The 18,579-nt window shown below is 37.3% G+C and overlaps 1 protein-coding gene across 4 annotated transcripts in view; it reads right to left on the minus strand.

Moving 5' to 3' along the window:
- ZFYVE9 (zinc finger FYVE-type containing 9) overlaps positions 1–18,579 on the minus strand; it is a 132,373-nt gene that overhangs the window by 75,048 nt on the left and 38,746 nt on the right. For 3 of the 4 annotated variants that reach the window (XM_080921430.1, XM_080921428.1, XM_080921429.1), the window contains exons 2-4: positions 10,567–10,656; positions 6,814–6,919; positions 1,649–3,675 (exon numbers count right to left, since the gene is read on the minus strand). In XM_080921430.1, the coding sequence (XP_080777556.1) occupies positions 1,649–3,675; positions 6,814–6,883 (2,097 nt within the window). In that variant the 5' untranslated portion in view covers positions 6,884–6,919; positions 10,567–10,656. Of the gene's footprint in view, positions 1–1,648; positions 3,676–6,813; positions 6,920–10,566; positions 10,657–18,579 lie in introns of those variants that run through there. The other variant, XM_080921431.1, reaches the window with a different exon arrangement.

Raw genomic sequence — 18,579 nt, forward strand, 5'->3', positions numbered from 1 at the left:
CCTGACTTGGCAGCAAACAAACCTGTGTCTTATAACTTCTTATGTGAAGTCAATGTTGTATGTGTCTAAATCACCAAGGTTTGGATATTCTTTTACTTGATGTTAAAAGCATATGACAGATGGGAAAGGAAATAGAGTAAACTATTGAGACTTACTGTTATTTCTGTAACCTCATGATCTTCAGAATAGCCCAGTAAAAACTATTTATACTAGTTTTATATTTAAACTAGCTTTGTTTGTTATATATTATGAAACTAAGGGTTAGTAAGTTACATAATTAACAGAAACAAAACTAAGATTTTTAATCTAAACCTCACAAATATTGTCACATTCTTTAAAAAAAATCTTTTTTCCATATTTATAATTCTTATTAAAAAACAAATTATGGAGGCTAGGAATATAGTGGTTATCCCTAAGCACTGCTCTTCCAGAGGACTCAAGTTCAGTTCTCAGCACCCAGATCAGGCAGATCACACACTTGTAACTCCAGTTCTAGGATCTAATATCCTCTTCTAGCCTCCATAGCCCATAGGCATGCATAGATACATACACATGCACACAACATACACACACACAAATATAAGTATTTAAAAAAAACAAATTGTGTTATTAACAGAATTTGGAGAGATCTAAAAAATATTAAATTATTCAGATATCCTTAATAAGAATAAAGATCTATATAGCCTTTAAATATTTGCATTAAAGTCATATAGGAGAAAATATGTGTATGTATTTATAAAAAACCCTCAGAATATTTGGTACATGAAAACCTCTTCGTAAAAACAAGTACAGGATCAGGCTTGGAGATGGTTCAGCAGTTAAGAGCGAGCACTCACTGATCTTGCAGAAGACATGAGGTCAATTCTCAGCACCCACACAGTGGCTCACAATCATCTATAACTCTAGTTTCAAGGGACTAAGCGCCTCCTCTGACTTCTGTGGATACCAGGCAAAACAAGGTGCACATACATTAAAATAACCATGCCTTTAAAAAAAAAAAGGAGTGCAGGATAAATTCTCACTGTAAGTTAATTTTTAAGTATATAATATAATAAAATCAACCACTGAGCACAGGGGTTGTAGCGTTTGAGAAGTAGGGAACTGATGCAAGTCTGAGGATAGCTGGGTCCCTACAAGGGATCAGATCAGCCAGGGCTATGTAGCTCACTCTTTCAAAAATATAAAAACACCTGCGTTGGTGGTATAGTGGTGAGCATAGCTGCCTTCCAAAAATATAAAAACAACAACAACAAAAATACAGAACAACAACAAAAAAGAAGTAAATCACAAATACGTCCTAAGTTGAAAGAATAATGTTCTTATTTCACACCATTCCATTAATCATGTATCTACAAATATCTACTAATATAAAGACCACAAATACTTCCTTAATTCTCAATTTTATTTTCTTCACAGAAAACTGAGACAGCATACTTTCCTACAGCAACACCCCCTAAAAAAACAACAATAAAAAAAACACTCACAATCAGCAAGCTCATATTTTATATAGACACTCAATAAAACTGGGCTTTCAAAGGCTATTTATAATGTCATCTCAAACCAGAAATACACTCACCTAATATTGCTTTAATTTTTGGTTCTGCATCACAAAATACGTCAAGTTCCTGAACTGACAAGTGCAACTTACCTTCCCACATGCTCTGCAATGATGCCGCCTTTTGGTGAATGTAAACCGAGCTTCACACTTCATGCAGTTTGGAGCCTGGGAATCTGGTACCCACACTGGTGCCACCTCACCGAGGGTGGTAAACGGCTTTCTTGCAGAAATTCCAAACTGACCAGCTCTGAGATCATTATCTGGACTATCTGGAGCTAATGCAAGGCATGGTCTACTGGAGATGTCGGCCTCATAACTTTCTAAATGGTCCCCATGTGTGTCAGTCACAGAGATGTTTCCCAAAGTTGCACTGCATGCATTGACTGCTGAGTTTTCCCCTAGTTTTGCTTTCCCAAGAACGTCATTTTTGTTTTTACTATTATTCCCATTGTTTGCAGGAAGGTCATTTTGTAAATGTTCTGATAATGGCTTTGGAATCTGAAGCTTAAGATTAGAAGGTTGCTTGGGTCTTGCACCACCAAAAGGAACACTAATAGATTGCAGGTTTGCTATTTTGGGGGAAGATTGCCCCAGTACAGATGGGATTTGACTACAGAAATTATGTAAATAATTTTTCTTCATTACATTTCCAGTGCTGTTTAAAAGCAGTCCACTCCCTTCTGCGTTCTCATTTCCTCTCTGTTCATAAAGATTTGAGTAGCATTCTGATTTGCTCTCTTCTATTTCTTTTTCCTCTGTTACTGAATCTTCTTTGGAGGGTAAAGTCTTTGGAACAAAAGATACAATTGGGCTCTGCATTCCATAGGAATCACAACTGTTAGAGAGAGAATTTGCTGCTGGTGCATCATTAACAGTGGAGAAATCATACCCTTCACCTTCATTTATGCAAGTTCCTTTGAAATCTAGATCTGAATCTGCCATTCCAACACACTCTCCTCCACTGTTAGTGTCCTCAGGTTGGTTAATCTGTAAAACCACTTGAGTGTCTTCATTTACTTGGCTATCATTCATCTCATTTAGCTTTGTTAATTTCCAATTCGTTTTCTGAGAGTCATTACCTTCATCTTCATCAGTTCTAGTTTCACTAGACACAAGACAGTCTGAAGACTGTTCGCAATTGTCCCTTCCAGATAAAGCAGGAGTATCTGGCTTGAGATTCAAAGATAAACCAGATGGGAGGGAGTCTTCAGCTGTCCTCTCCTCTGCTGGCTCTGTTTTTGTTAAGAGCTCCTCACTTGAGTGGGAAAAGAAGTTTGAGTTCCCTAGATCTGTCCTAGAAGAGCTGTTTGAGCCAGAAAGGTCCTCATTTGGCATATAATTCTCTTGCTTTTTAATGGCAGGCTCTCCATCTATTCCCTGGGATGAATTAATTGCTAAGCTTGTAACTGTAGATGTAGATGGGTCTCTACCTATACTTTCATCATCCTTTAGTTGTGAAGGGGAAGAGATACTGGTTGCACTGTTGGATGAAGCAGCACAGAGATGATTAAGAGAATCCCTCTCTGGTTTTGGTTTATTCAAAGGATCCATTTGTTTCTCGGAGTCTATATCTTTTTCCGAGGACCCATTCATACTAAAACTAAATTGATCAGTTAGTCTAGTTTCATTATCCAGTGAACAGCTAAAAGAATCCACGAGGGATTGGCTATTATAATTATTACAATCCTGCAAATCACTTTGCAATGTCCTTTTATCACAGCTATGCATGACAGCTACAACCAGAACATTCTTCTCGTCTGGCAGACAAGTGAGGTTTCCACACTTCTCCTCTGCCACTTCAACGGCACTAAATTGGTCATCTTGATTATAGTTTCTCTTAATTAGTTGGTCTTCTGCCACAGCATTGTCATCAATCCACATTGTGTCAGTCTCCGGATTTAGACTGCAGTCCTGTCCGTTAGCACAGGGATCTTTTCCCTCCCTTGTAAGGGGAGCTGAGCCAGACAGAGAGAAAACTTTTAGCTGTGGTCCTGTTGCATTAGAAACTGTAGGTTCGTTCACACTGGCTAATGCAGGGTTAAAAGCCAATGGATGAGAAGAGGGATCTAAAATCTTATTCCATTTTGTATCCAATAAAGTAGGAGACACTGTTTCATCTGAAGGGGGAAAAAGTAATTACAGTAAGTTTGCTAGTAACAGTAACAAGCTACTTGGGGTCACCTGACAAATACTTCCAACTATGCTTTAGAGAAAATGTCCCCAGAATATGACAGTATCTAATCTTTAGCTAGACACAAGAAAAGTACATTTAAGACAATGCCCTGTAGTTATCTGTCACCAAATGGTAATGCCTCAGAACATTTCAAATAACAAAGTTGGGTAGTGGTTGTGCCCGCCTTTAATCTTAGCAGAGGCAGAAGCTCTGTGAGCTTCATGACAGCCAGGGCTACACAGAGAAATCCTGTCTTAAAAAACAAACAAACAAACAAACAACAAATGAATTTTATGTCAATTTAATTTTGTTATTAAATTGAGATAAATTATAACACAATTAAATTGGCCTATATATATTGAATGGGAAAGCAACTTTGGATTATTTGTGTATAAAGAAAGACACAGACAATGAACAGTAGTAGAGACTAGTAACTGAGTGAGAAATTTTCAGTGGAGACTAGATGCTCTCTAATCTACACTATTGGGATGTGGGCTACATGGATATCTCCATTGCTAAACTACACAGTAACCCTTGTAGTCTTGGGAGCTGGAAGTGGGAGGACAACTGAGTCAATGAACTCAAGTCATCTTAGAAGCAGAGTGAGACCCTGTCTCAAAACAACAAAAATAAAAAAATCTCACTAACCTTGTATCATAACATTTAGGTATTTCAGTGAATATAAAGTTTATCTGAAAAAGCTTTTTAAAAAAAAAAATGGGCCTAAAGATTTAGCTGTTTTAACAGTGCCTAGCATTCACTAAGCCTGTGCTACATAACTGAGTATATTGGCAAATACCACAGTCCTAGGGAGGAGAAGGCAGAAAGCAGGAAGCTGAAAGATCAGAAGTTCAAGGTCATCTTTGGCTACATCCTGAGTTTGAAGCTAACTTGAACAATATAGAAGATCTATTAAAAAAAAAAAAAGAAGTCTGAGGAAATGAATCTGGATCAGTAGACAAAGAGGTAGCTGTGTAAGCATGAAGACTAGAGGCACAAGCTAGGTATGGTGACATACAACTGTAACCCTAGTGTTGTGGAGAATACATACAAGCAGATCCCAAAGAACTGCTGATCAGCCAATTAGCTGAAAAGAGCAAATTCTGGGAACAGTAAGAAATCCGCTTTTAGATCACTGAGAAAGTGATAAAATGTTCACCTCTAGCCTCTACAAGCATCCACACAGGCAAGAACATCTATGTTCATAAACTTCCATGGGCACTTGTGCGTGCGCTCTCTCTCTCTCTCTCTCTCTCTCTCTCTCTCTCTCTCTCTCTCTCTCTCACACACACACACACACACACACAGAGGCACACACAGGTGTGTATATCAAAACCTCCAAAACATTAAAAATGAAACTAGCAGTGTGCTGATTACTGCTGATGGTTAGTTATAGTGCACTGACTGTTTTATATAAAGAGACAGGGTCTCTCTATATAGCTCTGGTTGTCCTAGAACTCACTATGTAGACCTGGCTGCCCTCAAACTCACAGAGATCCACCTACCTCTGCCTCTCAAGTGCTGGGATTAAAGGCATGCACTACCACATCCAGTATAATTTTTATATATTTAAATTTTTCACATAAGTTTTTTTTTGTTTGATATAGCATGTGAAATTCTGCTTGTAATAATATTACTAATTAAGCTCATATTTATATTCTTACCTAAGGACACTTGAGAAAATAATATTTATTAAATCAACTTCTAATGTATCAATAAACATAATTTCATCTATCATTTGTTTCTTTTGTAACAAATCATAACTATGATAAGCTAAGTTATTCTCAAGGTATAGTGCTATTTTTGTATTTCTAACAAATACACATAGTGTATTTGTCTTCTTTCTCCCTCTAGTAAATGATAACCATGGTGCTGAAATTAGGCAGTTAAAATGGTTAACACTAATATTCAATGCACCTATGGACCTTATTAAGAATTTTATTATACTGTAATGTAACAAGTTATTTATCTTCTCTTTCACCCACTGAGCATGCTTTTAATCCCAGCACTCTGGTGGCAGAGGCGTCAGATCTCTGAGTTCAGGGCCACTCAGGTCTACAGAATGAGTTCCAGAACAAAAATCTTGAAAAATACCCCAAAAGGAAGGGGAACAAGTAGCCCAAAAGAAATATATTTCTAACAAGAATGTTTAATGATATTATTGAAATAGGAGTGGTTGGGTTTTACCTACTACCTAGACATGTTAGTTACCTAGTGTAGTACATTATGATGTAGGGTGTGTGTGTGTTTCATTTTGTTGACAAGTCTCATATAGTTTATACTGGCCTCACATTCACTTTCCAGCCAAGACTGGCTTTAAACTCCTGATCTCCTGCCTCCTTCAACTAACCAAGTGCTAAAACTATAGGCATGTGTCATACCTGGTTTTTTTTTTTTTTTTTTTTTTGTTTTTTTTTTTGGCGGGGGGGGGGGGGGGGGGAAGGAGTGGTAATACAGATTTTACCCATGTAGCCCTAGCTGACCTCTAACACACTATATGAATCAGGCTAATCTTGAATTTGTGATGATCCTCCTGTCTCTGGCTCCCAAGTACCAAGATTACAGGCCTGGACATTTGCCATATATTATCCCCTTAAATAGGAAATAAAATAACAAGAAATGAGAAACTAACTTCATAAATTTTTTTTAAACTTTAAGTTTAAAATATTTAAGTATCTGGCACATAATGCTAAGAGATGTTATTCTTCCCTTTAAATACACTACATATTATTGTCATTACATCATCAGACCTGTTTTACTTTACTTTTTGAGATGTATTTCATTTTATTTTATGTATGGGTGTTTTGTCTGTATGTATCTCTATGTATCACTTGCATGCCTAGTACCTGTGGAGACCAGAAGAGAGCATCAGATTCACTGGGATTGGTGTTAAATACAGTTGTGAGCCACCACAGGAGTACTGGGAATTGAACCTGGGTCCTCTGTGAGAGCAGCCAGTGCTCTTAACTGCTCAGCCATCTTTCCAAACCTTATTTATTTATTTTTAAAAAGAACTGCATACTCTAATTCTCACAGTCTCCATATCATAAACCCAAGTAGATTTCCCAATGTAAATCCTCACCTTCATTTTGTTCAAATTCATCTAATACCTTGTCCAGGTTGTAAGCTTCTGCTTGGAAGTAATTCTCCATCAGTGAGGAAACACTGCTGAAGAGACGTATTTAAACCTAAAAAGTTAAAAAAAAAATTGAGATACAATTTGATTAAAAAATAATTTACAGATCTTATGTATAAGAACAACAAATCTATTTGGGCAATGACAAACAATAATAAGATCTTCAAGTCTAGAAACCTATAAGTTAACAATTGCCAAAATGCAGACAGCCTCTATAACTGTAAATTCTATGTCTACAGATTAAACCAATGATGGATGAAAAATATTCAGAAAAAATCGGGTATGTTCCAAATATGCATCTTTCTAGTCACTTCTCTGTCCCCTTCAAAAAAAAACCCAGTTAAATGTCTATTTCTTCAGCACTTTGTCTTTGTAGCCTAGCAGTGATTTACAAAATGCAGGATGGCATGAACAAGTTATATATAAATACTACATGGACTCTGAAGCCCACAATGGTACTAGGGCCACTTCTGAGGGACAAATGTAGAACTATAATAAACACAGAAGTCAGACTTACTTAATAGTTGGGAAAGATTAATTTTCATTAGGATAAAGTTATATTTTTCCTAAAAAGGGGAGTGTTTATAGCTCTGTTAAATTAAAAAAAAAAAGATAAAGTTCAAGTACAAGTAAAGGATATTAGTTTAGTTTTAAGGATGACTGGCAACCGTTTTAAATCTCTCCTTTTTAATTGTTAAACTTCCCATACTGCTGACCAAAAGAGCATATATACAAGATATCAACAATTTAACAAAGTGCCAAGTAACACCATAGTAGGAGTTTTTAAAATGCTACTGATTATTCCTTTATTATTTAAGTTCTGGGTTTTTTAGAGGGTCAAATTTCACACTGGAGCCCAGGCTGGTTCACACTCATAAGGGCTGGGATTACTGTTATAGCCACATCAGGTTCATGGACTATTCCTATTCCTAGCAGATCAAATTTAGATGTACTAGTAAAAAGTGGGGAAATGCTCAAGACAGGGAGGTGTTCTAAGGGAAGAATACCCTTCACCATCCCTTTACACTAACTTATCTTTTGGTTTGTGTCCATGTGATTGTGTATATGTATATATGCAGCTTCATGTGAGCATATGCAGCAGTTCAAGTAGGGGCCAAAGGCCAACACAGCTGTCTTCTTCAATCATCTCTCTATTCTCTCTCTCTCTCTCTCTCTCTCTCTCTCCTCTCTCTCTCTCTCTCTCTCAGTGTGTGTGTGTGTGTGTGTGTGTGTGTGTGTATGAGAGAGAGAGAGAGAGAGAAGTATATGCTCATGTGTGTGTTTGAGTGCAAGCGTGCAAATGTCATGACTGACATACCAGAGACAACCCTGGGCATTAGTCTCTGATTGCCACTTTGTCTGAGGCAGGGTCTCTGTTGTTTTTCTGCTGTATACACAAAAGTAGCTGGCCAGGGAGCATCCAAGGACTTTCTTGTGTCTGTCTTCTCTCTAACAGTAGGAGCACTGGGATTATATATGTTCACCACACCTGGCTCGTTGTGAGTTTGAGGTATCTGAATTCAAATACTAGTTTTACACAGCAAGCACTTTACCCACAGTACTATCTCCTCAGCACATTAAAGAAGTAGTACTTGGTGATTTATTATTTGTGTTGAGTTGTTATTAAAATTGTTTACTATTAATTTTTCAGCTTAACATTGTTTACTTTTGGTTAAATTATAAGGGTTTTTATGTTAGGATTAATAATTAAAACTTGACAATACTGCCTCACACACAATAGATGTACAATAAATATCAGTCTGTTTGTCTGATTATTTACTAATACTTTTATCCCCTGCCTTCCCTATGGAGCCTTATCCTTGCTGACTCTAGGAACTGTTTGAGGTCTTAAGTCTTGAGACCCTGGTTTTATTTTCAAAGACATACCTATGGTTTCCTGAAAACTTGAGGGAAGATGTAGACTTCTTATGTAAGTTAGAATTTATGTCAGGATTCTTTACTAGCCTTCTTATAAAAATGCCCATTTAATGCAAATTAGGAGCTCACTAAATTCACAAGTGTATTTTATAAAGGAATATAATTACTTTGGATTTTTTTTTTATATAGAATTCTCAGTGTGTCCCTGACTGTCCTGGAATTCACTTTGTAGACTACGATGGCCCAGAACTCAGAGATCTGCCTGCCTCTACCTTCCAAGAACTCCAATTAAAGGCATGTACCACCACTGCCTGGCCTTGACTTTCTTTTAAGAAACTTTTACTTCTAGAGTGTCTCTACTGATGAGAAACCTTTTAGAAATTCTGCAGAATTTCAGCCCTGAGGTCCTACAGATAGTACTGATTTGATTGCTGCTTTTATGTCCTCTTCCTTGGACTTCTGTTTTGTGCCACAGTGAACATGTGTGAACTTATACATCATATATTACTGGGCATCTACTAGGCACTACTATTGTCCCAGTCACTAGATTACAGTGACAAATAAGATTATGCCTTGGACCTAAAGAAGCCCAAGGTCTCAGGGGAAAAGAATGAGTTAACTTAAAATACTACGTCTAGTACTAATTAATATATGACTAAGGAAGAGTTAGATGTATCAACTATGTTTTTCTAACACCAATGCTCAAATCCATGCTCTTTTTCATACTAAGATTAGCTTTCTATGACCAAGGTTAACAGTAATTTGATTATAAAGGGAGAAGATAGCACTAATAGGGAAATTAGTGTCATGACATACTTTAATGGTTACTTTAAAAACAAACAAACAAACAAAGCTGGAGAGATGGCACAGCAGCTAAGAGTGCATATTGCTCTTACAAAGGACTCTAATTCAATTTCTAGTACCCAGTAACACAATTGCCTGTTCCATTCAATCCAACACACTAATAAATTAAACCTGTAATTTCAGTGTTTAGAAAAAAGAGGCAGGAGGACCACAAATTGGAAGTGATCCTGAATCACATAGTGAACTCCAGACTATCATGGGCTCCCCAGATTTTGCCTCAAATTAAATTACTGTCTTGCTCTGAATTAAAGTAAAACCATTTTGAAAAGTTGTACTGCTAGTTTAACAAGAGATGTTGATTATAGGGCAAGCAGTGTATGTCTATCAACCTGTATTCACAGATGTAATCCATCTCTCAAGTTTTGTTGATATTGATATGCAGGTGAGGGTAGGCACAAGATAAGGAAAGACCTCTGATTGGGTAATGGAAAAGGTGGGGACAGAGTTTTGGAAAGGTGGAGGAGAGAGATAAGAGGGGAAGAAGAAGCCAAGACGGAGGATGAAGAAGATGATCCATCTCCATGTGACTTTGAATAGCCACAGGTAACTATAGATATCTTATGAGGGATAGATTATTATCGGACAATTTGTCTTATCTAGGTGGGCAGATTATATATATCATATCAATTGGCTCTGAGTTTATTGTGTGGACCTTTTGTGGAGTGAGAATTTGCTGATATAAATCTTATCGATAAATTACAAGCCTCTAGAGTTTTGATTTTGTCTGGCTAATGGGAATTGTGACAATAACCACAGAAGGCAGCTGCTGAAAAGGTGAGCAGGGTCCACAGTGGCGAGAGGCCGCTGGGGGCAGAAAGCCAAGGAGGCTGCTGCTGCTGGGGAGAGAGAGTAGCTTGGGGTAGTATGGCATGGTGCACTGGAACCAATTCACTGTTTTTCTATTATTTGCTACTACAAGTTTAGTGTAATAGAAAAATAAAACAATGGCTTCTGTACCTGTCCCCTTAAGCAGCCTTCTCTGTGCTTGCTCATGATGCCTGCTACGCCACTAGCCAGTACTGCTGACCCCAAATATCTTCTTTGATCCTACAGAAAAAAACAGAGTGCTTATTACATTTGCTAAAACAATAAATCTTATAAACCTGCTAAAGCGAGACAAATAAAAGTAACAAGTCTCAACAATAAATTATAATTACATCTTCAGATTCAAAGACCTGCTCAGCATGGAAGGCAGCCACAAATACATTTATTAAAGAAGGCAAAACTTAAGTGTCAGGGAAGAATTAAAAACTTCTCTGCATGTTTACTGCAGGAGATAATATATAATAAAACAACAGTAGGAAATTCTTTTCAATCATGGTAACTTTTGATTCATAAAGACACCATTTACTTTATGTAACAACAGGTCCTTTCGAAATCCAAAGTTAAGAGGATAACTGCTACCTCACAAGAATGTCCTCAAACACCATTTTTCCCCCTCTGTATGTATCTGGCTGTCCTGGAACTTACTATGTAAATCAAGCTGGCCTTGAACTCACAAGAGATCCACCGGTCTCTGCTAAGATTAAAGGCATGTGCCACAGAAAATTACTGAGTTTAAAAGTTTCCTGCTAAAATCTTTATTGCCAAACAACTGTTTTCTCTCCAAAAGGAGTGTATCTGTATCTCAGACATCCCTCACTGCCTAAAGGCAGTGGATCCACTAATGCAGTATATCGAATATTACTGTTAATAGTATGTCAACGGCAAAACTTCCTCAAATGCAACATCCTTTCTCTGAAAAAAAATTATGACAATATCCATAAAGTTAGAGTACTCCAACTTGCATGTCTCTATAAGTTCTTAGAAATGATAATTTTTATTTTTTTTAAGTTTTATTCTACTTTAAATTATGTATCCATGAGTGTATGTGCACAAGAGAACTATCACCACTAAAGCCAGAAGAAGGTGGATCCCCTGGCACTGGAGTTACAGGTGGTTGAACTTCGGTCCTTTGCGAAAGGCAGCAAGTACTCTTAACTGCTCTACTAACTCTCTAGCCCTGTGAAAGTTCTTAGGGGACTAATTTAGCCTTGTACAGGACTGACTGCTAGAACTAATAAAATAAAGACTAAGACCATCATAATCATGGTATTTTCAGAATAGTTAAATTCTTTGAGATTAGCAAGGATATCTAAATATTACATTATCTAATATGAAAATTTAGTGCTTAGAAAGAAAAAACCCAAAACACAGTTCCGGAGCTCAATAAAGAATGAAGATCATTAGTCACGGGTTTTGCTATCTTCAAGAAGTTGAGGTTAGTGATGTGGCTCAGTGGTACAACCGTTTGCCTAGCACTCATAGGCCCAAGGTTTGATTACTAGCAGCACACACAAACACTGAGAGGCTTGTGAATGCTCTTATACACTCTAAATGAGAAGAGCTATTAATACTAAGAAACAGAGTTATATCTGCCAAGCAAAGGACTAAATAAAACACCATGAATGAGGTAAACTAGTCAAAATGAGAAAAATAGAAAAACAAGCTAGCTAAATAAAGATTTTAAATAAATTTAATTCTATATTAATGGTCAGAGCCTACATATATATATCTAGTTATTTTTCCTGTATTTCTAACACAAGAGGCAGTATAGTTACAGAATAGTTAATTTCTTGTTTGTAATAACTACTTAACTAGGACACGGGAAGCTCGTACTACTTCTGGGTGTTTCTGAGGGTGTTTTGGGATGACTTAACATTTGAACTGGTAGATTTAGTAAAGTAAACTGCCCTCCTACATAACTAGGTATCTTCCAAGCCACTGAGGACCTAAAGAAGGAGAACAGACGGATTCTCTGTGTGTCTAATTTGCCTTACTATATTCTCCTGCTTTGGATGTGGGACTTTCATAATTATTATCCAGTCTCAGAACTATACTACTACCAGCTTTCCTGAGTTTCCATACTGGAGAAATCAGACTGAGAGACCTCTAAGTTTCTAGAATCCTATGAGTAATTTATTTACAGATACATACATATCTTTTTTTTTTTTTTTTTTTTTTTGACTGGGTCTTACTACATAGCTCAGGGTGGCCTCAAATTCACCATATGGCCCAGCATAGTCTTGAATTCAGACACTTATCACTTAATGATGGAAATGCATTAAAGGAGTGCTTTCTTAGGTGATTTCTTGAGTGTTCTTAGGTGTGTGAACATCATAGAGTTCTTAAATTAGTATAGCTTGGCTGACTCATTTACCTAGTTAAACCCTTTCAACTCAGAATCTGAGTCGCTCCTTATCTTCCATTATCTGTGGTGTAAGAGTCAAATTACACTTACGGTGTTTCCTGTCTAATGACAACATTTACAAATTAATTTACATTATTCATATGCCTCTCTCTTCCACTCCCACTGGAAAATGAACTAATTAAGAACAAGTCCTGTACACAACTTCAATCCTAGTAATTGGAAGGCAGAAGCAAACAGAGCTCTGTGAGTTTCAGGTCAGTCTGGTCTTTCAATGTAAATTGTTAAGCCCCACCCCCTTGGCATAGCTGTAGCCATTTTGTTTCATTCTAGCCAGCTTTTCATATTGTTGCTGTGATATGCCTGCCACTATTGACAGAGAAGAATAACTGACTCAGAGCAGGGTCATGCTGACCTCATACATAGTTATATTCAGTATGTTCTGAAGTTTGCTAGTTTTAAGAAATTCTACAACCATAAGCTTCACTTAGGACCCATCAAATTAAAGATCAATGTGAACTGTTACATCTAAAATAGCTTGAGTCAGGGCTGACCATACCAGAGAGCTTCCATCTGCATATGAGCTCACTGTGGGTTTTGTGAGGTTTTTCCTTTAAAAGCTGGCCCTGAGAAATGTTTGGGGTCACAGCTCCCAGCTCCTGAGTCTTGAGCTACAGCAGTAATCTTAGGGTATGTAGTTCAATAAACCAGTCCTGTTTAACTGAGATTGGTGTCTGAATGGTTTGTGTGGCAATTTCTGAACCTCAACAAGAACCTAACATAAAACAAAAATTAAAAACATCAAAAAAAAATTTAGTGGTGGGGGGAAGAGATTGAGATTCAAAGAACAACTTGCAAAGGTCAGTTATTTCCATCCACTACAGGTGCCTAGCAATAAAACTTCAGTGTCATTATCCAATGATTTGTCTCACTGGCCCCATTTATCATAAAGAAATATTTGAATAAATATAAAAGATAATAATAATTTAACTATTAGATTCAAGTTTAAAATAATTAAAAAGTAGGGGAAATCTAAAAGTCAAGTAAGCAGGAACAATTTACAGAATGAAATAAAGCTTAAGACCTCATTTTCTTTTAGGTAAATTTCAATGTTTGCCTTTAATCCCAGCACTTGGGAAGCAGAGGAAGATGGGTCTCTGTGAGCTCAAGGACAGCCTGATCTATAGGGTGAGTTCCAGACAGCCAAGGCTGCAAAGAGACCCTGTCTCAAAAAACCAAACACCAACCAACCAACCAATCAAATTAAATCTTTCTGATAAAATTACTACATATTTTTAAAGGAAAAAGAGTGTATATAAGGGCTTTTTTTTACTTTATTTTAAAAAACAAAGATAAATGTACAGATTTTAAGCATTTTTGCATAAAAGTATACGAATACATTTTTATAAGGTTGTAATTAAGTATTTGTGGGTACATATACATACACATATGTATATATGTAACAATAATATAGGAAAAGAGGTTATTAATTTGAGGGGATAGGAGAGAGACTAGGAGGGGCTGTAGGGTGAAAAGGGGGATGTGATACAGTTCTATTTTAATTAAAATATATTCTTTTTTTTTTCTTTTTTCTTGAACTTCACACAGTCTGTGGGTTGTTTCTGGGGTGTTCAGAGCTTTCTGGGGTTAGTATCCCATTATCAGTGACTGCATATTATGTCTATTCTTTTGTGACTGGGTTATCTCACTCAGGATGATACTCTCTAGATGCAGCCATTTTCTTAAGAATTTGGTTAAGTCATTGTTTCTGATAGCTGAGTGGTACTCCATTGTGTAAATGTATCACAATTTTTGTATCCATTCATCTACTGAAGGACATCTGGGTTCTTTCCAGCTTCTGGCTATTATAAATAGAGCTGCAATGAACATTGTGGTGCATGCACCTTTGTTGTATGTTGGAGCATCTCTGGGGTAAATGCCCAGAAGTGGAATAACTGGGACTTCAGGTAGTATTATGTCCATTTTTCTGAGGAACCGCCAGACTGATTTCCAGAGTGGTTGTATCAGTTTACAACCCCACCAGCTGTGGAGAAGTGTTCCTCTTTCTCCACATCCTCGCCAGCATCTGTTGTCATCTGAGTTTTGGATCTTGGCCAATCTGACTGGTGTGAGGTGGAATCTCAGGGTTGTTTTGATTTGCATTTCCCTGATGGCTAAGGATGTTGAGCATTTCCTTAGATGTTTCTCAGCCATTCGATATTCCTCGATTGAGAACTTTTTGTTTAAGTCTGTATCCCATTTTTTAATAGGGTTGTTTGATTCTCTGGTATCTCGCTTTTTGAGTTCTTTGTATACCTTGGATATATAAGGGCTTTTAAAATCAGAACAGGGAGAGAGACATTTCCTATTAGTAACCAAAAGTTTTCATTTGTAGCTAAAAGAACTATTTATTTTTTTAAAAAAACAAGGTCTCAAAATGTAGCTTTGGCTGCTTAGAACTCACAGAGATCCCCCTGCCTCTGCTTCCCAGGTGACAGAATTAAAGGAATACACTGGCTAAGAGGACAAAAAATGTGAAGGCCCAGGGAGGTGGTGGTGCACACCTTTACTCCCAGCTCTGGAAAAGCAGAGGAAAGCGGATTTCTGTGAGTTCGAGGTCAGTGAGGTCTGCAAAGAGTTCCAGGACAGCTGGAGCTACACAGAGAAACCAAATCACAAAACAACAACAAAATTATTTTTAAAAATGCATACATACAAAAAGGGAATCACTTGATAGCTAACGTTTGTGGATGGCAAACCTTTTTTTAAAAAGGGTCTACAGTTGTAATTTTTTAAAATTTGTATAAAAATGGAAAAGAGAATTGAGGTTACTTGACTTTCAATTGATTAAAAAAAAAAGCTACTTATATTTTTACTCTAAAACCTGAAAAGCAATGGGAAAAGGACAGTAACGGTTTCACGGTTTATCTCTCTGAGATGGTAATGGAAGACTAAAATTTCAAATGCAATATTGGAGAGACTTAAAGAATCATTTAAAATTAAGAACCAAAATTATTTTTAAAAATAAACTTTATACGGAAAATGACAGGAATAAATATGATGTTCAATCTGCAAAGTGCAAGAAAGTATGAGCAATCTCTGATATGGAGACATTTATAACAGAAAATAACTTCCAAAACACCAGCTGTAAATTTGAGAATAGAAAATTAAGAGAATAAAACAGAAGTTTTCATTTAAATATGTGTCTTTTCTTGGTTCTGATTAATAAAATTCACATAGAACACATTAAGTATATTACCAGAAGCTAAACTTCTTAATATGCCATCAGGAAGTCTGACAAGGAGTTCAAACACTGCTCAAGTTTTCTTTCTCACAACCTTACTGTAATCTGGGACTCAGGTGTGGCAAGTCTTGGTTCCCAAATGGCTGCTAAAGAATCACCCAGTCCATGTAACACGCCTCCTCCATTTTCAAACAGTCTTGAGATGCTGCCTAAGCTGTCTTAGAACTTGCTATGCAGCCTGTGCTGGCTTTGAAGCTTGACGTTCTCCTGCCTCTGTCTCAGGTGTGATTTTGTAATGGGTCTATAGCTTTCTTCCAAGAGAGCTGCATCTGTCTCCTGGGCAGACATTTGTGCCTACATCTACTAAGAGCTTAATGCAGAAAACACATTAACTTCCAAGGCCAAGCCATCAAAGGTGAACCAGCTTCGGCCTGGTCTCCTGGGGACACTCACTCTTAAATACAATTATCATGTCAAGGAAACCACACAAAAAGGCCACATGTAGTTGATCTAGCACATGAGACTTAGACATGTGAATGGCAAGGCTAAAGATAACTCTAGTTTTAGTCACTGTCTAGCTACAACCTTATGAAGATCTCAAGGACCACTTGACTAAACCCAATCAATTGCTAGAAACATAAGAGATAATAATTACATTTTTTGGTATAATTCATTATACAGAAACAGATAAATAAAATTTCAGGTTAGTAATTTGTTATTCTCCAAGTGACTGCAGTCTTTCTTTTATTAAATGATTTTTCTCTAACTTCCAACTTATGTGACTCAATGTGAATGAGTCCTTCCCCCTTCATAATTATACTAACAACAAGCAGTAGCTTGGGCCTCTGAGGGTCCAGTTTAGGAAACATACATTATTCAAGCAATCAAAAAGCTAAATGGGAAGCTCTAGAAAATACTTTTTCAAGTCTCATTTACCTTTCAGTGCTCCCTTCTTTCCAGCACTATGTTAGTAATTTTTACAGACTAACACTCAAGAACTTGCCTAAGTAACTTGGAGCTCCTTAATGGGTATCTGCTGCATAATCACCTCCACCACCACCACCACCACAGTGGTTTGAATATACTTGGCCCAGGGAGTGCATTATTAGAAGGTGTGGCCTTAATGGAGTGGGCATGGCCTTGTTGGAGAAAGTGTGTCACTGTGGGGATGGGATTTGAGAACCTCCTCCTAGCTGGATGTCAGTCTTCTCCTGGATGAAGTCAGATCAAGATGTAGAACTCTCAGTTCCTCCAACTGCATGCCTGCTTGGATACTGCCATGCTTCCTGCCTTCATGATAATGGACTGAACCTCTGAACCTTTTACCCAGCCCCAATTAAATGTTGTCCTTTATAAGAGTTGCCTTGGTCATGGTGTCTGTTCACAGCAATGAAACTTTAACTAAGACAACAACCACCACCACCACCACCATCATCATCATCATCATCATTCCACCAACCCAGAACTTGAGTGCCATTCTAACTATTCTTATTTCTGCATTCAATACAACTCCAAATCTTTAAGTCACTCTTTAAGTCTTTCCAACCATTCGTTTTACTCAGTTTCCTCTGTCACCTCCTATACTTTCATCATCTTTCGTTTGTCCAGAATTTGAAAGATACAAACCACCCCGCTTGCATTCATATTTGTTATCCTTCTAGACTATTCCATACATGTATCAAATTTTATCATTTTCATTCTTTTAAAAATTTTGTTACATTATTTATTGGGGGGGTGTAATGAGCATCAGTTCTCCTTTCACCATGTGGCTTCTGGGGATCAAACTCCCATTGCTTTGCCTTGCCTTGCAGCAAGCTCCTTTACCAGGTGAGCCATTTCACAATGAAAATTCTTGTTTTCATCCTTAACAACATTCAATAGCCTCCTTTATCCTAGATTGGCCAAACTTCCATAGCTGGCAATGATTTGATTTGGCACCTTTTCTCTATTCTGAAATCCTTACTCTGTGCACTACTGATCTTGATCAATGTAAACATTCTGTTGTCTATCTTGTCCACCCCCACTCCCCAGAACAGAGTTTTATATCAATAGATAGGCTGCAACATGGAGAGGCCTTGAGAATATTATGTAAGTCTAACATGTTGCATATTCTCCCCCCCCATGTGTGTGTGTGTGTGTGTGTGTGTGTGTGTGTGTGTGTGTGTGTGTGTGTGTGTGTTTGTATATAGCCATGGATGTCTTTGAACTCCTGATCTTCCCTCTTCTGCCTCCCAAGTGCTGGGATTACAGGAATGTACTATCACATGACATACAAGCTACTGGGAATAAAACCCACTGGTGCATGCCTCTAATCCCAAAAACTGGAGAATTGAGACAAAAAAGATCATGAGTTTGAGTCTAGTACAGGCCAGAGAGCAAGATATTACCTCAAAAATAATAATAATAAAAGATAATATTGTCAGTGAGAAAGTCCACCTACAAGCATTTGGTTGTATCAGTATGAAAGGATCATTATGGCAAATGCATAAAGACAAAAAGTAGGACAAGGTTGCCAGGTGCTGATGAGAGGAGGAAATAG

This window comes from Micromys minutus (genome assembly GCF_963924665.1).
Source record: "Micromys minutus genome assembly, chromosome: 9".
NCBI lineage: Eukaryota > Metazoa > Chordata > Mammalia > Rodentia > Muridae > Micromys > Micromys minutus.